Raw genomic sequence first — 20,085 nt, forward strand, 5'->3', positions numbered from 1 at the left:
ACTAACGCCCCTTCCCAATTTGGCAGCTTTGCAACTACCGAAAGATACTCAAATCAACGTGTAACTGGTGCTGACGCATAATTTTAATGGCCTTAAGTGACTGGAGTTTTTCTATCTGCCCCAAATTCAGAGCAGGCATTGGGTCATCAAGGGTTGTTCCAGTTGAGTCCTCCAGCCCCACAGAGGCTGATCTGGGTTCTTATCGGGCAAGGCACCATTCCACCAAAGCCAGGAAAATGTTCCTTTTCTGACCAATCTTTTGACCCCCAATTATACGTGGTTTAGCCACAGATCCTACCCCGTCGGAGGTACCGATCCCCCCATTATGGGAGCAAGGCCAGTGTGCTGAGAGGAAATGCCACCGTAATGCCACACGTGATAGCTTGTGAACACTGTCAGAAGTGACCAGCCGATGAACGAGCTTCTAAAGTTGGCCAATGTGGGTTATGAAGGCCTCTGTGGGCTGGTGTACCCCGTTACCGACAAGTGTGTTGTGTGGCAAATCTTCTTGTTCCGCGGAGTCACACGTCCTCTTCTGTGGAACTGCTTTGGTCTATGAGGAGGTACCATTTTAGCCGGTCGGGCAGGGGCAGAAGCTTGATTTTCACGTCCACCGGCCAGGGTCTGAGGTGCTTCCGGATGTAGATTCTGCAGAGGTGTTTCAGGCCGGGCGGGGAGCGCTCCAGCTGCTTCAGAGAGCTGAAGAGCGCCTTGATCTTCTCCCCGTGGAAGCGGCAGTTGCCGGGGTTCACCTCAAAGTTGCTCGGCAGCTTCACGGCCTGCGAGCTGGCCGCCATCAGCTCCAGCACCGTCTCGGCCTTCTGCAGCAGGTCGGCGGAGAAGCGGTCGTCTTCGGACTCGCTGAGGTGGGAGCACAGCTGCTCGAAGACGAGGTCGAAGCCCGACCAGCAAGACGGCCCGTGGAGGGAGCAGTTGTAGGCCGCCCCGGACTCCAGCAGGAAGCGCAAGAGCGGGAAGTGGAGGCGGAAGTTCTTCAGGCAGAGGTGGGTGAGGGACTCGTAGGGCGGGCACTCGCTCGGGTCGGCCCCGTGGGCCATCAGCAGCCGGGTGACCTGGAAGCAGAAGCGGTGGATCATCTGGGCTTCCTCCTGGTCTCCTCCCACGGTCTCCCCGAGAAGTAAGATGATGAAGGTGAAGACGGTGTCCCCGTCTTTCGTGGTGGCCTTGACGTCGGCTCCTGAGGGGTGACGAGAGAGATCCATTATGTGCATTATGGTTTACATGGACGTCCTGCCATAAACGACCATGCAAGAAAGTCGGGAAAGAGTTTCGAGCTCGTTGCCTCTACGTTAGATACTTGGGTGTAGAGTCGAGCGCAGAGGTTCCCAGCTGGGGATACTTGTATCCCTTGGGGTGCTTCTAGAGAAGAGAGGTGGTCTTGTGGGTGCAAGCATGAATGGTTCACTTGCATAGGAAGCTGCCATCTACTGAGTCAGACCCTTGGTCCATCTCGCTCAGTATTGTCTACACAGACTGGCAGAAGCTTCTCCAAGGTTGCCGGCAGGAGTCTCTCTCAGCCCTAGCTTAGTACATAAGCACAGCCCTGCTGGATCAGGCCCAAGGAGGCCCATCTAGTCCAGCATCCTGTTCCCCATAGTGGCCCACCAGATGTCTCTGGGAAGCCCACAGGCAAGAGGTGTGTGCATGCCCTCTCTCCAGCTGTTGCTCCCCATCTTGGAGATGCCAGGGAGGGAACTTGGAACCTTCTGCATGCAAGAATGCAGGTGTTCTTCCCCAAGTGGCCCCATCCCTCAAGGGGGATATTTGTGCACCGCTCAAAGCCTTTGGATGGGGCAGTCTATAATTTTTTTTAATTAAATCATGCTCATACATGTAGTCTCCCATCCAAATGCAAACCAGGGTGGTCCCTGTTTAGCAAAGGGGACCGTTCATGCTTGCACAAGCCCAGCTCTCCTCTCCCTTTGCTAAGCAGGAACCACCCTGGTTTACATTTGGATGGGAGGCTACATGTGAGCACTGTAAGATATTCCCCGTTGGGGAGGCAGCTGTAGCTCAGTGGAAAAGCACCTGCCTGCTTGCATGCAGAAGGTTCCAAGGTCCCTCCCTGGCAGCATCTCCATGGTAGGGCTGAGAGAGATTCCTGCCTGCAACCTTGGAGAAGCCGCTGCCAGTCTGTGAAGACAATACTGAGCTAGATAGACCAATGGTCTGACTCAGTATATGGCAGCTTCCTATGTTCCTAAGTGCCGTGTGTCCACATGTCCAGTGTGCGAGCGCTCCGGGAGTGGTGAAGGTGAGGAGGAAAAGCCATCTAGGTCCTCCTCCATCCCAAAATGCACTGTACAAGGGGGATTTCTATACTGCCAGGATTTCTTTCTGTCCGACGCTATGGGCTACCAGCACCCCAAGTATCCACATGACCTATCACTTTTTTTAGCCTGGGATTTAAACCCGGGCGACCCAGCTGAAGACTGCCAGGATTGGGACCAATCCCAACACTTCTCACAACCCGCTCTACCTGCGTTGGGCTGTGCGATCTCAGGTGGAGCTGGTCGTAAGAATGACCTCTCTCTTTCGGGAGCAGGTAACCTTGGCTCTCCAGCTGTTGTTCAACCACAACTCCCATCATCCCTAGCCACCAAAAAAATTGTGGGCAAGGGATGATGGGAGTTGTAGTTCAACAACAGCTGGAGGGCCAAGATTCCCTACTGCAGCTTTCAGGGGGGTATCTGAACTGCAGGTTTGCAACAGAAGGGGTGGGCTTGGTTGGTTGGTTTTTTAAAGTTGGGGACCCCCTGGTTTAGAGCAGGGTTTCTTAAGCTTGGGCCCCCAGATGTTGTTGGACTACAACTCCCATCATCCTCAGCCCCAAAGGCCATGTCTGGGGATGATGGGAGTTGTAGTCCAACATCTGGGGGCCCAAGGTTAAGAAACCCTGGTTTAGAGCGTTGGATTTCAAAGTGGCAGAGTGGGCCTCACCTCCTTCCAACAAGAGGCGAATGTTTTCCGTGTTGTGGATTTGGACCCCGTCACTGCTCGCCAGAGCATGCAATAAGGCCGTCTTTCCTGGATGGACGTGAAGAGAACAAAGCCATTTAAACAAAGACAATGAGAGAAGTTTCTAAAACTTGCCCCCCCCCTGCCCCCAAATGCTGTTGGACTACAACTCCCATCATCCTTGACCACTGCGGCTGGGGGTGATGGGCACCCCAACTACCTCTGGAGACTCAGGTTTGAGAAATCCTGACTTATACCAATGCTATTTATTTCATTTTGCCTCCTCTACAGATGATCTTCGCTGTTGGTTCGGACAGCACGGAGGGTTACCCTCTCTTGTTAGAGATGCCCCTGATGATGTTGTGCCTGATGCATCTCCGCCAGCCACGGTACTAACACAAGACTGCCACCCAGTATTGTATGTATCCCGTCAGAAATCCAACAGGTCCCCCATCGAGTCAGAAACCCAACTGGTCCCCGAGCCAGTCCGTCACACTTGTGACTGTAAGAGGTCACTTCGTACAGATCTAGCCCTTCAGCGAAGCAATGTTTGCGACAACCCTCTGAAAAGGTGGGACTCTTGGTACACCTGCCATAGGCCTATGAGATGAGGTGGAGAAGTTATAAAGGCTGATTCTAAGAGAGCCAGCGTGGTGTAGTGGTTAGAGTGCTGGACTAGGACCGGGGAGCCCCGAGTTCAAATCCTCATTCAGCCTCTCAGCCTAGCCTACTTCACAGGGTTGTTGTGAAAGAGAAACTCAAGTATGTAGTACACCGCTCTGGGCTCCTTGGAGGAAGAGCGGGATATAAATGTAAAAAATAAAATAATAAATAAAATAAATAAGTTGGAGGGATACAGATCTCGGCTCGGGACAGACAAGGGGAGGAGGTCACTGACCGTTTTTATCAGCCGCGTTGATGTCGGCGCCAAGTTGCAGGAGACGCTGGAGGCAGGGCAGACGCTCCGATTCCTCGCTCGCGAGATCCAAAGGGCTGCTCTCGTGAATCTAACACAACAGTGGGGTGGGGAGGAACCACAACTGGGTGGTTTAATCATACTCAACATTTGATGCTAAGCACTTTTTAGAAGGGGATGGGGCCGTAGCTTAGTGGTGGAGCATCCGCTTTGCACGCAGCAGGTCCCCGGTTCCATCCCTGGCAGCATCTCTAGGTCGGCCTGGGAAAGACCCCTGCCTGGGACCTTGGAGAGCTGCTGCCAGTCAGGGCTGACAACACTGAACTTGAGGGACCAAGGGCTTGACTCAGTAGATAGCAGCTTTCTATTGGGGATGGGGACGTGGCTGCTTTGCATGCATAAAGTCCCAGGATCAATCCCTGGCAGCATCTCTAGGTCGGCCTGGGAAAGACCCCTGCCTGGAACCTTGGAGAGCGGCTGCCAGTCAGGGCTGGGAAATACCCATCTGAAACCTTGGAGAAACTGCTGCCAGTCAGTGCCGACAATCCTGACCAAGGGTCTGATCTATGTTCCTTTGAAGGGGTGGGGGTTGTATTTTAATCCAGTGCGATTTCTCCCTATGTCGCCAGCCCCCGCTGCCCCCTCCCCAGACCAAAGGGGTGCACTCCGTACCCTGTCTCTCCGATTAATGTCTGCCCCACGCTGCACCAAGAGCTCCACCATGTCCGGCTGGTTTCGAAGCACCGCGATATGCAAAGCCGTGTAATAGGTGACCGGATCTTTAAAAATAAAATAGAATCACATCACATCAGAAGAGGACAAGAAGCAAAGATGCATTTACTTAGCATTTAAAACATAAACTATCCAGAGACACAAGTTTTGGGCGGTAAAAAATATGTTGAATAAATAAATGAATATTCTGTATTTACCTGCATCCCAGACTATGCCCCCCCCCCCCGAGTTCTTTGATATTGGAATTGGGAGGATTGTCTTACATTCAGGGTCCTCATCTTTTGGGGTAAATATGGCTATAACCTGTATTCAACCTTTATTTTTCAAGCGCCTCGTCTTACATTCAGAGTCATCTTGTATTTGGGTAAATATGGTATTTGATGTTAGACTTTGTGGAGAGGTAAAGTAATGGTGCAGTGGGGAAATGCTTGACTAACAAGCAGATGGTTGCCGGTTCGAATCCCCACTGGTACAATATTTGCAATATAGAAAGATGCGGAAAGGCATCATCTCACACTGCGCCGGAGGAGGCAATGGTCAACCCCTCCTGTATTCTACCAAAGACAACCATAGGGCTCTGTAGTCGCCAGGGGTCAGAATCGACTTGAATGCACACTTTATTTTTCAAAGAAAAGTTGCACCTCGAATCAGTGTTGACTCCTGGCACGCACAGAGCCCTGTGGTTGTCTTTGGTAGAATACAGGAAGGGTTGACCATTGCCTCCTCTCACACAGTATGAGATGATGCTTTTCAGCATCTTCCTACATCGCTGCTGCCCGATATAGTACCAGCGGGGATTCGAACTGGCAACCATCTGTTTGTTAGTCAAGCATTTCCCCGCTGCGCCACTTAAGGTGGTCTGGAGGCTTTTAGGGAAGCCTTAAAGACCCATTTTTTTTAGCCTGCCTTTTAATATCTGGTTTTAATTTTAATCTGGCTTAAATGGTGTGGTTTTTTAAAAAAATATTATTATTATGTGCTTTTGATTTGAATGTAAATTGCTCTGAGCCACTTTAGGAAGGCTGGGATCCAAACTGATCAAATGAATAGATATCTAAAAGACGGTATATTGTGTCTCCCTGATGTCGGCGCAACTATAATTCAAACAATAAACCTCTGAGCAGGGAGGCAGTCCTCCTACACTGCAGGGCTGGTGTTAGCACAGATGAAAAAGAGCAACAGCTTACCCCTCAGCGTGTATGGCCAGCAATACGGGAAGCAGCAAGACAGACAACCCACCGCCCAGTTCCTCCCCATTGCCTTCCAGCCACCCAAGCGGTATCCCCCATATCATAAAGGCAACTTTGCCCAGAAGCGGCCATGTTGCTACAGAGACAGCCTGCAAGGAATCTCCCCATGACATCACAAACCCCATGTTTCTCACCAGGTCTCCAGAGCCTCGGGCCTCCGGGCCCAGGGGGAGGAGCCTGGGAGGAAAGGGGTGTGGCCTGGTGGGTAGGGTGCAGGGGGGAAAGCTCTCAAAGAGGTGGCGGGGAGCAGGGAGGGTAGGAAAAGAAAGGGGGATGAAAAAAATACACAGCTAAAAGACTAATTCTATTGGTTGGCAGGTATAAAGTAACCATAGGGCTGTGCAAGTTTGGATGAGGGAGGTCAGGAATTCTTCAAAAAAGGACCTCTCTCTGGAACATAGGAAGCTGCCATCTACTGAGTCAGACCATTGGTCTCTCTAGCCCAGTATTGTCTTCACAGACTGGCAGCGGCTTCTCCAAGGTTGCAGGCAGGAGTCTCTCTCAGCCCTCTCTTGGAGATGCTGCCAGGGAGGGAACCTGGAACCTTTTTGCTCTTCCCAGAGCGGCCCCATCCCCTAAGGGGAATCTCTTACAGTCATCACACTTCTAGTCTCCCATTCAAATGCAACCAGGGCAGACCCTGCTTAGCTAAGGGGACAAGTCATGCTTGCTACCCCAAGACCAGCTCTCTTCCCAGTAAAAGGAAGCCTTTTATGGAGTCAAACCTTTGGTCCGCGTCGCTCAATATTGTCTTCACAGACTGGCAGTGGCTTCTCCAAGGTTGCAGGCAGGGATCTCTCCCAGCCCGACCTGGAGATGCCCACAGGCAACCTCTGGCTTGCTAATGAACTCATTGCCCTGCTGCGCCATGAGGTGGCTCTCTCCATCCCTAGCCCAACATAACTTCTGGTTTTATAATGCAGAATGCCAATTATGCAGAATAGCAGTTATGGCAATCCATCACAATGTGCTTCTATAGGGCCCCAGAAGCTAATGTGGAACAAATATGGCTCTATACCACCACCTACTGACTGACACAAATATTACAAACCCACCAGGGTGTTTTCTAGATCAGTGTTTCTCAACCACCAGTCCGCGGACCTGTGCTGGTCCGCAAGGTGTTGGCTACCGGTCCGTGAGGCATCACTAATAAAAATCACACACACACACACACACCCAAAATAATTTCAGGCTGGTAAGGGCTCTCTGGAGCTTATCTCCAGGCAGCCCTCGCAGCTGGATAATGTTTATTTCACTTTCTCGAAATGAACATTATCCAGCAGCGAGGGCCGCCTTGAAAAGAGCTCCAGAGAGCGTCCCAAAATTGTTTTTTTGGGGTGCCTGGGGGTGGGGTGGGGGAGAGGGGGGCAACCCCCTTACTAACTGCGGGTCCAGGAAACTGCACAAAAATAATAAACTGGTCCTCCAGGACTCCAAAAACGTTGAGAATCAGTGTTCTAGATAACATGTTAAAGAAATGCCACGGCTAATAAGCTAAGTGTCCGTCTGTACGAATTGTGTTTTGACAGCGTCATGCATGCAGTGACAGCAAGGTGCCATTTGCACACCCGCAGCCTGCTTTCCGGGTTTTATCTTTATGTTTCCATATGTAAGTTGGGGGGAAATAGCTGTATTATCCCATTTTAGGCGGGCCGTCCCGCGGATTCCACAGTGTGATATGGAGGCTTCGTTCAATTCTTTGACATTTCAATATCTTAATCTTCTCTCAGCTTTTGAAATGATCCTTAAAAAAAAATTTTTTTTCCTCCTTGGGGTTCTTGCACAGCGGTACATAGGTGCCATTTGCGTTGTATTTCCTTTCCGCCATATCTCCCTGCCCTGTTAATGTTAAACTCATTGTGGTTATATTTCTTTCCATATTTCTGGGATTCTGTTTCTTTCTGTCGAGCTGTGTTCTTCCTTTCCTCTTTCAGCCTCTGCCAGTGAATGTTTTAATTGGTTTTTAAAAAAACCTAATTATCAGCCATGGCAAGGAACAGTTACGTTTGTGCAAGCTAGAAAAGACGGCACAGCGCCCCCTACAGGTGGTTCTGCGCAAAGCCACCAAGAAGAAAAATCCTCATTTAAAAAAGAAAACACCTCATCACGTCATTGTCCCCACCCCCACCCGCCTCCTCTGTGACCCCATTGGCCCAAAATGGGGCAGTAGGAGGGCCCAGAGAACACATCTTACAAACAATATGAACAGTCCCTGCTGGGAAAACACGTCATTATGGATGGCAATCTGAACGGCCACAGCTTTACCACGAACGATGCAACAAGTGGCTTCTACCCTTTATGCTTTGGATACGATCCTGCCAAGCCGAAGCACCTTACACCAGTTCCAACCGCTGTAGACCTCACAGTCTGGAAACCACACAGAATGGGTGGATGGAGGCAAAAACCATCATCTAGTTCCTGTCTTGTTTTTGGTTGTGCCGTCGAGTCGGTGTCGACTCGTGGCTACCACAGAGCCCTGTGGTTGTCTTTGGTAGAATACAGGAGGGGTTTGCCATTGCTGTCTCGGCGTCACACTTTACTAGTTTCTGTCTAGAAAGGAAGTGGGTTTAAAAAATTATCTGCATTGGGGAGCAGATCTACAGGAGAACCTCCGTCTCCATTTTGAGGCTCCCGATCTCGAAATAACGGCCAGAAATGACCTCTGAGGTCATTTCCAGCCACCACCATCCCCCAGACCTGCGGATATGTGAAAATTAACCCCGTAGTTGCTGATTCCTTTTGCCTATTCCGAGGTTGAGTGCCAATTCCTCGACCGCAGATATGCAAAACTGTGGGTATGGAGTCTGAGATTGATGAGGTTCTCCTGTATATAGGTTCCACTTGGAACCTATATATATATGCTCCCAAATGCAGATGAAACCTGGAAAATATGCACTCACACCGAGTGAATTCACCATTTTTGGATTTCTCTTGTCACGCAAAGAGCGGACGATATGATACCCCGGCTGAAGCTGGAGGTACGTCATTCTCCTCTCCTACCTTCAAAGACAATATCTGCCCCACTGCGCAGAAGGGTTTCGGCAGCAGGCACCAGCCCGAGTTCGGCCACCTTCAGCAAAGCGTAGCTCACGCCTTCCTGGTAAAACGGGGAATGAGCTTCTCTCTCCAGAATCTCATGGAGGACCAGTAATCCGGTGTCACCTTCGGCCGCATAGCTGGGACTGCACAAAGACAGAATGGTCACAGGACGTCAAGTAGGCGGGGTAAACCTTTTTGCAAAATTTAAGAGAGGGGCTAAGGGGTTAAGAGGAAGTGTACCTTGGTTTTACACCCAACATTCCAGACAAAAGAGGCCCAAGGCACCTACCATCCGCACAAAGGAGTTGGGTACCATGGGAAAATTATTCCCAAGGCGCCTAGCATTTAAGGAGCTGGGTCCCATGGGAATGTCGCATTTCCCAGAGGCCCTGGCACCCATGATGCTGCTGTTGCAGGGAGATAGGCAGTCGTTCTCCAACTATAATCTGAGCCAAAGAGGGACATTTAGGGTCTCAGTCCATAACGCAGGTGAGCATTACAAGCAGAACGCTTTTGTAAGGGCGAGCCTGGTTGGGTCATACTTGAGTGGCATCACCGAAACACAGGGCAAGAGGGGAAACTAAGCTCCTACTCTCGGTACCAACCTGACTGTCAGGGGTTAAGAGGAGAGTCTTATTTTTTAATCGAATCACATTCCTGTGCCACAGGTGTTACAGGTGGGGGGACCCTATAAAGTGACAGTTTCGTCACACATCGCCTGGGAGCTGCGTTCTGATAATGCAATCCCAGGAGGCTGTGCATATGGATCCCAAAACCGTGTGGGTGGGGCAAACGATACGAGCAGCATCCTGGGTGGGCGGGAGAGATTGCGGTCCACCGTATTGGCTGTAGCAAAGGAAGCCAAGTGTGTGACTTCTTCGAGACTGAGTAACACAATGTGAAAAATAACCTGCATCTCTGGTACCCCACCGAGACTGTGTGTGTTACAATTATGAGACAGCCTACAGCCAGACTCTGCTACTCATGAGTAAAGGTAAAGCAAAGTGTGCCGTCAAGTCGATTTCGACTCCTGGAGCCCACAGAGCCCTGTGGTTTTCTTTTGGTAGAATACAGGAGGGGTTGACCATTGCCTCCTCCCGCACAGGATGAGACGATGCCTTTCAGCATCTTCCTATATTGCTGCTGCCCGATATAGGTGTTTCCCATAGGCTGGGAAACAGACCAGCAGGGATTCGAACCAGCAACCTCTGGCTTGCTAGTCAAGTCATTTCCCCGCTGTGCACATAAAAACACAAATCGAGGTGTTTGGGGCTCATACCCACACGAAGTTACTCATAAGTTGTCTTATGGAAATTAATAGGACACGTTTACTTGACCTATTGATTTCAGTGGGAGCACACCCAGTGCTGATTTTCTGAAGCCTGTCAGGCGGAGGAGAGTAGAGGCATGCTGAGCTCCAGCACGTAGCCAGCCAATTAGGAGCCGAGGAGGAGGGGCTTCATGATCCTCCCTCCCCTTCTGCAGCGGACACATCACTGAGGACGCATCGGCTTCAAGCTGGCCATTCTCATATGGGGAACAGATGGTGAGGCTGCACCATTGGGAGGGAGGTGGGCTTTGAGTACCCCATGGAGCCCTTACAGTACGCCTGGGTATCGCCTCTTGGGGGGCGTCAAAGTGTTAAAAAACAGGTGGAGAGAAAAGCACCCATTCCCACCCACCCATCCTTAAAACCGGGTACCTCTCTAGAGTTTCCTGTCGCTCCGGATCCTGCAGACCTAAACAGCCCAAGATCTCGTCGGCCAACGGCTGGTATTCAAAGATGATCCTCCGGAAGCCGTGCAGAAAAGGCATGGTGGTCGCTGAGCTGTCCTGGCGGAAGATCATCCAGAAACAGCCGCTGCTTTCACAGGCAGGCAGAGGCTTCCAACGTGGCCTGCCTAAAAACAAATGTAAATCGCTTTTTACAGACATATTTATTTATGATACGCGTATATCCCGCTCTTCCTCCGGGGGCCTCAGAATGAACGAGAGGGATAGGCGGCCTGAGGAACATAGGAAGCTGCCATATACTGAGTCAGACCCTTGGTCCATCTAGCTCAGTATTGTCTACACAGACTGGCAGCGGCTTCTCCAAGGTTGCAGGCAGGAGTCTCTCTCAGCCCTGTCTTGGAGATGCTGCCAGGGAGGGAACTCGGAACCTTCTGCATGCCAGCAGCCAGATCCTCTTCCCACAGCGGCCCCATCCCCTAAGAGGAAGATCTTCCAGTGCTCACCCAAATCTCCCATTCAAATGCAAACCAGGGTGGACCCTGCTTAGCAAAGGGGGCAATTCATGCTGGGTACCCCAAGACCAGCTCTCCTCCCATAACCTCAGCTTTCCAGCTATTGTTGAACGACAACTCCCACTATTCATCAGCGCAATGGGCCATTGTAGCAATGGATCCTGGAAATTGTCATCTAACTTCTGGGGCACAAGGTTAGGAACCCCAGCTCGAAGGGGGACAGCAATCACACCCCGAGAAAGAGGAGCCACTCTTTGTCTTCTTAGTCCACAATTTATATCCCTTCCCAGATAATTCTCCCAAGGAAGTGTAGAGACTCAGTATATGGCAACTTCCATGTTCCTTTGTTCCTAAGACTACCATATTTACCTGAATCCAAGATGAGCCTCCCCCACTACCGGGCCAGTTCCTTTCCTGTTAAATATGGGGAGGGGCAGGATGGTCATCTTAAACTTGGAGTCCTCTTTTGGTGGGATAAATACAGCGATAACCTGTATCTCACCTCTCATTTAAGGCATCATCTTACATTCAAAGTCGCCTTCTATTCAGGTAAATACAGTAGTCGGCCCAGACAGCCCTGCCCTCCGTGAAGTTGTCTAAGCCCCCTTCAGGCAGAACATTAGGACAAGAACATGGTCCACGGAGCCACGAGCCCAGTCTCGAAAGGCTAACTTTCCAACTGCTAATCGGTCAACTCGCCTATGGCGAGTAACAATCCCCTCCAGGCGACCAGCCGGCGGGGAACGAATCCCTTTCATTTCAGGCCTGCAGTGACTTACATGGGGACGCCTTTGAGATGCAAGGACAGGGAAATCTTTTGCGGGCTGGGCATGTCGGTCACTCGTTTGTCCCAAGAGGTCTTTAGACCTGCTCCATTCTGCTACATCCTCAAGGGCGCTTAATGAAACCCTCAACTTGGTCAGGTGCTGGGAGAGGCTTCAACGGCTCTCTCACCACCGGATCTGCTGACCAACACCATTCCATCCAGGTGTTGATCCAGCGCATCCCATGATCCTCCTGGCCTTGGAAGTCAGGTGATGACAGAGGGCCAATCAAATGCTTTTTGTATGTATATCTTCCATTACTCTCCCGGTCTCCCCGCTAGCAGCCCAGAGTGGTGTACGCGGTTCTGTTGATTGATCCTCACAGTTTCGGTGACCTCCGCGCATGCGCAGAGGCTATTTGCATGACCTTCACACACCTCAGAGGGCTTCCCGGCACCGCTTGCTTTTGAGAGAGGGAAAGTATTTCTCCCTCTTCCAGCGTTTCATCTCAAGGATGAGTTAACTGCATTCAAAGCGACCTTGTAGGCTGCCATGTCAATTTCTTAAGGGAGGGCAGAACAGAATGGTGTAAAGAGAAAACAATCATTAACTTGGCTTGTTTATTTTTAAGGGCTCGGTCTGTTTTTAAATGCCTTGTTAAAAGTTTGTCAAACTTTGTTCACAATCTACTTTAGCTGCAGCGGCTTTTAGCTGAAAGCCGTAACGTTTGTATAATAACTTTAATAAACAACTAAACTAAAGTAAATTAACTAAACTGAACTAAACACCCTTCTCCTTCCTCCTTGCTAGATGCCAGCTCTAACAATATGTCCCATTCGGACAGAAATCACTGCAACAGGGGTCCCCAACTTGGGTCCCCATGCGACGTTGGACTACAACTCCCATCACCCCCTGCCACAATGGCCGAAGGTAAGTTGAGGTCTTTAGCCTAAACCAGGGCTTTCCAGCCTTGGGTTGCCAGATGCTGGAGGACTACAGCCCCCATCATCACCTACCACAGTGGCTTTGTGGCTGCGGGTGATGGGAGTTGTAGTCCACCAGCATCTGTGACCCAAAAGTTGGGATTCCCTGCTCGGCAACACACACACACACACACACACACACACACACACACACACACACACACAGCAATCTAGTTTCCGGCTACACACACAGGCCCTACGCCGAGAATCCAACTAATATTTCTCCCTACATATTAATGGGCAGAATTTGCACAACATGGAGTGGGGCCGTAACCCCAAACAATCTAGAAATCCAGCCCCTCCCGATCTTTTGGAAAGAACCCAGTTGCTGCCAAATGGGGATGGCATGCAGGCCTACCCGACAGGGGTGTTGCTGCCAGCAGGGCTGGTACACCGTGAAGCATCTTGAGTCCCACCAAAATGCTTCACGCATTCTTAGGATGGGCCGATACAGCCCTGGGAACCCCTCCGGAGACGCAGCCTCCTTGCATCCAATCCAAAATGGATTCTCTCCCGCCCTCTGTCGAAAACCCCCCAAAGAAAATCCTCCAGAGCCTCAGCCCCTTTGGGCAGCAGGCCCATTCCTTGGAGGGGGGGCACCCCCCCCACACACTCTCCCCCATCCTTGCTGATCACCCAGCCCCATTTCCTCCCCTCCCCGGTTTGCTCTCCTGCAATCAACACCTTCCCTCCCCCTACAAGTCTCGGCACAATCCCCACGGATTCAGAGGGCCTTGCTGCCGAGAAGGGCACAGCATGGGGCCGAGAGAGGAAACCCCACCAGGCGCCTCCCCGCCCAGCGGCCCCCAATTCCTTCCCGCCAGAGACACCCACCCCCTACCTTCACCGACTCCCTCCTGGCCAGCCGGAAGGCAGCGGAAGGAAAGGCGAGCTGCCAGCACATTTCAGATTTGCAGAAAGGGCTGCCAAGAAGAGGCAGATCTGGCTTCCAAGTGCCCTCTGCAGGCTGGAGGTTCCCTGCATGGGGGGAGAGGCTGGAGCGGCGAGGTCCCTCGCCCTGCAGGGGGCAGGCTGCCCCAGCAGAAGCCAGCCAGCTCCCCTCCCTCCAGCTTCCCAACCTGTGGGCCACCAGATGTGGAGCCACATCTGGAGGACCACCAGTCGGGGCATAAGAACATAAGCACAGCCTTTGCTGGATCAGGCCCAAGGAGGCTCATCTTCTCCAGCAGCCTGTTTCCCACAGTGGCCCACCAGATGCCTCTGAGAAGCCCCAAAGCAAGAGGTCTGTGCATGCCCTCTCTCCGGCTGTTGCTCCCCTGCAACTGGGCATCTGGCCTCTGAGGCTGAAGGTGGCCTGTAGCCCTCCGACTAGTAGCCATCGATAGGCCTGTCCTGCACGAATATATCTCAACCCCTCTCAAAGCCATCCAAGCGATTGGCTGTTACCACATCCCGTGGCGGAGAATTCCATAGGTCGATTATACGTTGTAGGAAAAAGGACTTTGTTTTGTCGGTCCTCAATTTCTTGGCAATCAGTTTCATGGGATGGCGATCCCCGATTCTCATGTGATGAGAGCGCAAGAAAAATTTCTCACTCTCCACTGTCTCCACAGCATCATGATTTGGTAAAATTCCTACAATGTTTCCCCTTAGTCATCTTTTTTTAAAACTAAAGAGCCCCAGAGGCTGTAGCCTTGCCTCAGAAGGAAGGTGCTCCAGGCCCCTGATCATCTTGGTTGCCCTCTTCTGCACCTTTCCCAGTTCTACAATGTCCTTCGGCCTTTATGGTGTAGTGGTTAGAGTTTTGGACTAGGACCGGGGAGACCTGAGTTCAAATCCTCCCTCAGCCATGTCACTGAGTGACTCTGGGCTAGTCACGTATCTCTCAGCCTAACCTACCTCACAGGGTTGTTGTGAGGATAAATATAACCATGGGCTCCTTGCAGGAAGAGCAGGATATAAAGGTAAAATAAAATACCTGGGGGCGCCAAGGTTCCACAGCCGTGCTCTAGAAGTAAGGCCATTTATTTATTTATTTGTTAATTTAATTTAATTTAATTTATTTATTTATTTATTTATTTATTTATTTATTTATTTAATTTTCATACCGCCCTTCCAGCATGGCTCGGGGCGGTTAACAATTAAAACAAAACCATTAAAATTAAATTTAACAAATTAAATTAAAATTAAAATTAAAATGAACAAAACAATTAAAACAAAAATTATAAAACAGTATAAAACAACAATTAACCATTAAAACATCATAAAACAGCAATTAAAGAATCACAACACTTTTTAAAAAAACCTTGAAAACCAGGTTACAACATTAAAACCCATTACAACTATTTAAAAACCCTGGAAGGACAGGCTCTCCCATAGGTTATTGGCCGCTGTGGCTAGGGATGATGGGATCTGTAGTCCAACAGCAGCTGGGGGTGCCAAGGTTCCACAGCCGTGCTCTAGAAGTAAGCCTGTTAATGCACGTTTGGAAATGTCACATAAGCATCATTAAGGTATGTAAGTCTTATTAGTGGCATTTGCTTGGTATTGCCAAACTTATTCAGACAACGGGCCAGATGCTTCTTAGAGAAGAGCTGGTCTTGTGGTACCAAGCAGGAATTATCCCTGTTGCTAAGCAGGGCCCACCCTGGTTTTCCACCTGGATGGGAACTACGTGTGTGAGCACTGGGAGATTTTCCTTTTAGGAGATGAGGCCACTCTGGGAAGAGCAGAAGGTTCCAAGTTCCCTCGCTGGCAGCATCTCCAAGATAGGGCTGAGAGAGATTCCTGCCCGCAACCTTGGAGGAGCTGCTGCCAGTCTGGGTAGACAGTACTGAGCTAGATGGACCAAGGGTCAGACTCCGTATAAGGCCGCTCCCTATGTAAGAAAGTGTTTATTTAAAGAGGTTACAAACTTAGATAGAAAGCCTGTATCCTGTACAAGCTACCAAATGGTGGAAGGCAGAGGAAGAAACAGAGCGAATGAAGAATGGAGTGTCCTAAGCATATCAATCTACGACTCACAAGCGACTTCGAGCATAGATACAGAAGAGAGCGAGAACCAGGGGGCAGCCCTACACTCTCCAGTTCTGCTCCTCATGTCCCTGCGGTCAATAGGAATTATTGTTGAGAGTCGATGCCTATGGACCTACGACAGACAGTATTCTCCATCTCCCTCAACATGGACCCCACTAAGGTTCATGGTGGTACTGACCTTGGAGGATGGGATGGGACAGGGTGGGATGGGAGAGAGGAAGTGACATTGTTGCCCACTTCATGGAGAGAATCTCTTTGCTACCCCACCTAAAGGCTAAGGGGGCACAGAGGTGGTCTTGGGGGTCGGCAGCTGACCCCTTTGAAGGCCTGAGGATGGTTGACCAACACTGAGGCCGTTCACACAATCAAAAACCGAGTTCTACCCCACTTTGGGAGCTGTGTGTGCTCCCAATTTTCAGTTGTGTGACAGCAAGGTAGGAGGAAAACTGGATAGCTCTTCCCTCCATCTTGCTTCCACACAATCACCTCTACCCAGCTTTGCTTCCATACGATCACTTCTACCCAGCATTTCCTCCTACCTTGCTTCCACGCTATCATTTCTGCCCAGCTTTTCCTCCTACCTTGCTTCTTCACAATCACCTCTATCCAGTGTTTCCTCCCACCTTGCTTCAACACGATCACTTCTCCCCAGCTTTTCCTCCTACCTTGCTTCTACACGATCACTTCTCCCCAGGTTTTCCTCCCATCTTGCTTCTACACGATTACTTCTACCCAGCTTTTCCTCTTGCTTCCACACAACCAAAAATTGAGAGCACACACACAGCTCCCAAACCCGGGTAGAACACAGTTTTTGATTGTGTGAATGACCTCAGTGTCAACCCCTGCTGCCAACTTTGCTCCATTCTGACTCCTAGAAAATAAATAAATCTTGGCCTCTTAAACATTACAAAAACTTCTACACTTCTCATGATGATGATGGTCAGAACTTGGAAAGCGACGGTGTCTGTTTCAGTGGGGGCCTTGCTGATTTCAGGAATGATGGATAAGGAGACCATTCATCTTTGCTGTCTGCCAATAAAAAAGAAGTTTTATACCCCATCCAACTTAACGGTCGGGGTACTTATCTCCAGAAATTAATCTGCCCTTTGACATTTCCTCTCTATTAGTTTTTTTTTCTCTTCTCTTTAAAAAAACACAACCCACTTCTTTATTATTAGCTTCCATCTGTTTGTAATTTATAACCCATCTTTTCTAGTTCCAGTTGACTTTATTGGTCTTCCTCTTTCAGGGCCAGATACTGATTTCCTCCCAACCCAACCTATGTTTCCCCATTTTTCTTATGTTTGAAATGTTACAAATTTTCCAGTTACAAATGCTGTTTGATTTTTGTCTGTAGAAAATGTATGTGTAAGTGGGTGGGGAAAGCAATTTAGCTAAAGTTAAGTGTTTTTTTTTTTTTAAATTAAAAAAATCCTATTGATTTAATCAGAGAGTTAACTCCAAATACAGCTTCCTGCCTTAACCCACGAAGGTGAGAAGAACAAAAAGCTTAATTTTGGCACTTAGGATTCTACTTGGCGAGCTGATACGTAACACGATTGCCTCAAAAGCTGTAACCAAGACCTAAGGTTTGCAGTTGTAAAGTGTCCTTCAAAATTGGCATTTTTTTAAAAAAATAAAGAATTGGTCCCAGTGAGTGGAAAGGAGGTGTGGTGTAGTGGTTAGAGCAGGGTTACTTAACCTTGGGCCCCCAGATGTTGTTGGACTACAACTCCCATCATCCTCAGACATGGCCTTTGTGGCTGAGGCTGATGGGAGTTGTAGTTCCAAAACATCTGGTGGGGCCAAGGTTAAGAAACCCTGGGCTAGCATGTTAGACTAGGACCGGGGAGACCTGAGTTCAAATCCCAGTTCAGTCACGAAACCCACCGGCTGACTCTGGGCCAGCCACTTCTCTGAGAGAAGTAAGAGCCTGGCCTACCTCACAGGGTTGTTGTGAGGAGAAACATAACCATGTATACTGCTTTGATGTAAATGCAAAAATAAATAAATAAATAAATAAATAAATAAAGAAATGAAATGAAATGAAATGAAATGAAATGAAATGAAATAAGGTCATCTTGGTGAAACTACGTGGGTCAGGTCAATGCCTGGATAAGTGCTATCCTGGATACTGTCATATATTTTGCCTTGGCTTTAATGATAGAAGAAGGCAGAGGCTGCATTCACATGTAATGGGGAACTGAAGTTGAAGCAGCCAGAGGATTCCCTACCGTTACATCCGAACACGTGCAACTCGGTCCTGACCCTTCCATGACCTGAGCTTTCATGCCGGAGACTCCAATTCGAACCCTCGGTTTGTAGTGAATTTCGCTGCTCCAAACTGGGCTTCCATGGAACCTCCGGTACATCCAAATGCAGCACTGGAGGCTGCATTCGGCCATAATGGAGTTGAGGGAGGAAGCTCCTCCCTCTCTCCCTTACATGATTGGCTGTGCAGGCTGTCCTTCAAGCAAGAAGGAAGCCCGCACGGCCCATTCCCCCTCCTCTCTGCAGTCTCGCTGTTTGCAGAGAAGATGCTCTCCATTATGTCTGAATTCAGATGGGAGCAGGAGCAGAACCGCGGGACCATTGGACAAGCAGTTCCATGTTACGTGAGAATGCAGCCAGAGTATAAATCAATGGATATTTTAATTGCCTGAATTGGAAGGGGTAGAAGTACAGGAGCATCGGAAGCCGCCTTATGCTGAGTCTGACCCTTGGTCCATCTAGCCCTGTATTGTCTACACAGAACGGCAGCAGCTTCTCCCGCAGGCAAAAGTCTGTCTCAGCCCAATCTGGAGATGCCAGGGAGTTTTCTTGGAGATGCCAGAGATACCTGGGGACTTTCTGTCTGCAGGCACGGAGACCCTCTTCCCAGAGCGGCCCCATCCCCTAAGAGGAATAGCTTACTGGGCTCACACATAGAGTCTCCCATGCAAATGCTTGCTGATTGGCATTGGCCGGTGACGTTGCTAACCATCTGCCTGGGAGCTGTGTTTCAGGTCTTGAAACGCTCTGAGCCTGCTGAATTGACCCAAGTGGTAGAAGGGAAACAGGGCCTGATCTGTGAACTGTACATCCATTCATAAATATACCTGTTTTATATTCTTACATTCTTGTGAGTTCAGTCGCAGTTTGTGCCCTCAAGGATCAACATGTTAAAAATACTGTGTGTGTCACTGAGTCAGACCATTGGTTTAACTAGCTCAGTATTGTCTTCACAGACTGGCAGCGGCTTCTCCAAGGTTGCTGGCAGGAGTCTCTCTCAGCCCTATCTTGGAGATGCTGCCAGGGAGAGAAACTGGAACCTTCTGCTCTTCTCAGAGCGGCTCCATCCCTTAAGGGGAATATCTTGCAGTGCTCACACTTCTAGTCTCCCATTCATATGCAGCCAGGGCAGACCCTGCTTAGCTTAAGGGACAAGTCATGCTTGCTACCACAAGACCAGCTCTCCTCTCCTAAAAACGGTGTGTGTAGGGGGATAGTGCTTAACATGAAGCAAGGTAGGGGAGGGTGGGTGATCCAAACTCCAAAGGCCTTTCGGTCCAAGCTCCCAAATTACCTAGGTGCACCTCTGAAGATAGACACCAGCAACAGCCACTGGAGGGATGCTTTGCTAGGGATGGATATGGCCAGTTGCTCTCCCCCTGCTAAATCAGGAGAATCACCACTTGAGAATCACCCCTTGTATGTAGTCCGGAAACCGCAGTTGGTCCAGAATGCAGCAGCCAGGTTGGTCTCTGGGTCATCGCGGAGAGACCATATCACTCCCGTATTGAAAGAGCTACACTGGCTGCCGATATGTTTCCGGGCAACATGCAAGGTGTTGGTTATAACCTATAAAGTCCTAAACGGTAAGATATTCCCCTTAGGGGATGGGGCCACTCTGGGAAGAGGCTTGCAAGCAGAAGGTTACAACCAACTTCTGTCCCAAAGGCACAGAACTGGTTTCTTCCATGCTCGGACTGTATTTTTAAAATCAAATCTGTATTTCCTCCCACCTGGGGTGTCTTTCCTGCGGATTCCTAACTTGGTACAAGCCATCTTCCGACATCCCCGTGTCGTTTGAACCGTGTCGGTACGGCTCTCTTGCTGGCTGATTCCCGGGCCTCTGAAGCCAATGTACTTTTGCTAACAAGCATATTGACGGTCAGCAACTGAAATATCAGATTGGGG

General features: G+C 49.8%; 1 protein-coding gene across 5 annotated transcripts; it reads right to left on the bottom strand.

Annotated features, from left to right (window-relative positions):
• Window positions 1-61: 61 nt before the first annotated feature.
• On the bottom strand, window positions 62-18,181 carry ASB6 (ankyrin repeat and SOCS box containing 6). 5 transcript variants are annotated; one of them, XM_053281956.1, is made up of 7 exons: window positions 18,141-18,181; window positions 10,619-10,817; window positions 8,878-9,059; window positions 4,568-4,674; window positions 3,878-3,986; window positions 2,962-3,048; window positions 62-1,198 (listed from the first exon to the last, which is right to left on the bottom strand). In XM_053281956.1, exons 2-7 carry the CDS (start codon window positions 10,762-10,764, stop codon window positions 522-524), a joined length of 1,308 nt encoding a protein of 435 aa, XP_053137931.1. In that variant the 5' UTR covers window positions 10,765-10,817; window positions 18,141-18,181; the 3' UTR covers window positions 62-521. The 5 variants fall into 5 exon arrangements, with proteins under 5 accessions (XP_053137931.1, XP_053137929.1, XP_053137927.1 ...); XM_053281954.1 differs by lacking the exon at window positions 18,141-18,181 and adding an exon at window positions 13,751-13,904; XM_053281952.1 differs by lacking the exon at window positions 18,141-18,181 and adding an exon at window positions 13,268-13,701.
• Between the last annotated feature and the right edge of the window lie 1,904 nt (window positions 18,182-20,085).

This window comes from Hemicordylus capensis, chromosome 17, assembly GCF_027244095.1.
Source record: "Hemicordylus capensis ecotype Gifberg chromosome 17, rHemCap1.1.pri, whole genome shotgun sequence".
NCBI lineage: Eukaryota > Metazoa > Chordata > Lepidosauria > Squamata > Cordylidae > Hemicordylus > Hemicordylus capensis.

What these genes read in the sequence shown, in the direction of transcription:
- ASB6 (XM_053281952.1), bottom strand. Translation starts at nt 13,313, where the DNA reads ATGCTTCACGGTGTACCAGCCCTGCTGGCAGCAACACCCCTGTCGG. An exon ending in CAACGCGGCTGATAAAAACG is followed by an intron (nt 3,049 to 3,877) that starts GTCAGTGACCTC and finishes ACGTCCATCCAG; the next exon opens with GAAAGACGGCCTTATTGCAT. An exon ending in TCGCCTCTTGTTGGAAGGAG is followed by an intron (nt 1,199 to 2,961) that starts GTGAGGCCCACT and finishes GTCACCCCTCAG; the next exon opens with GAGCCGACGTCAAGGCCACC.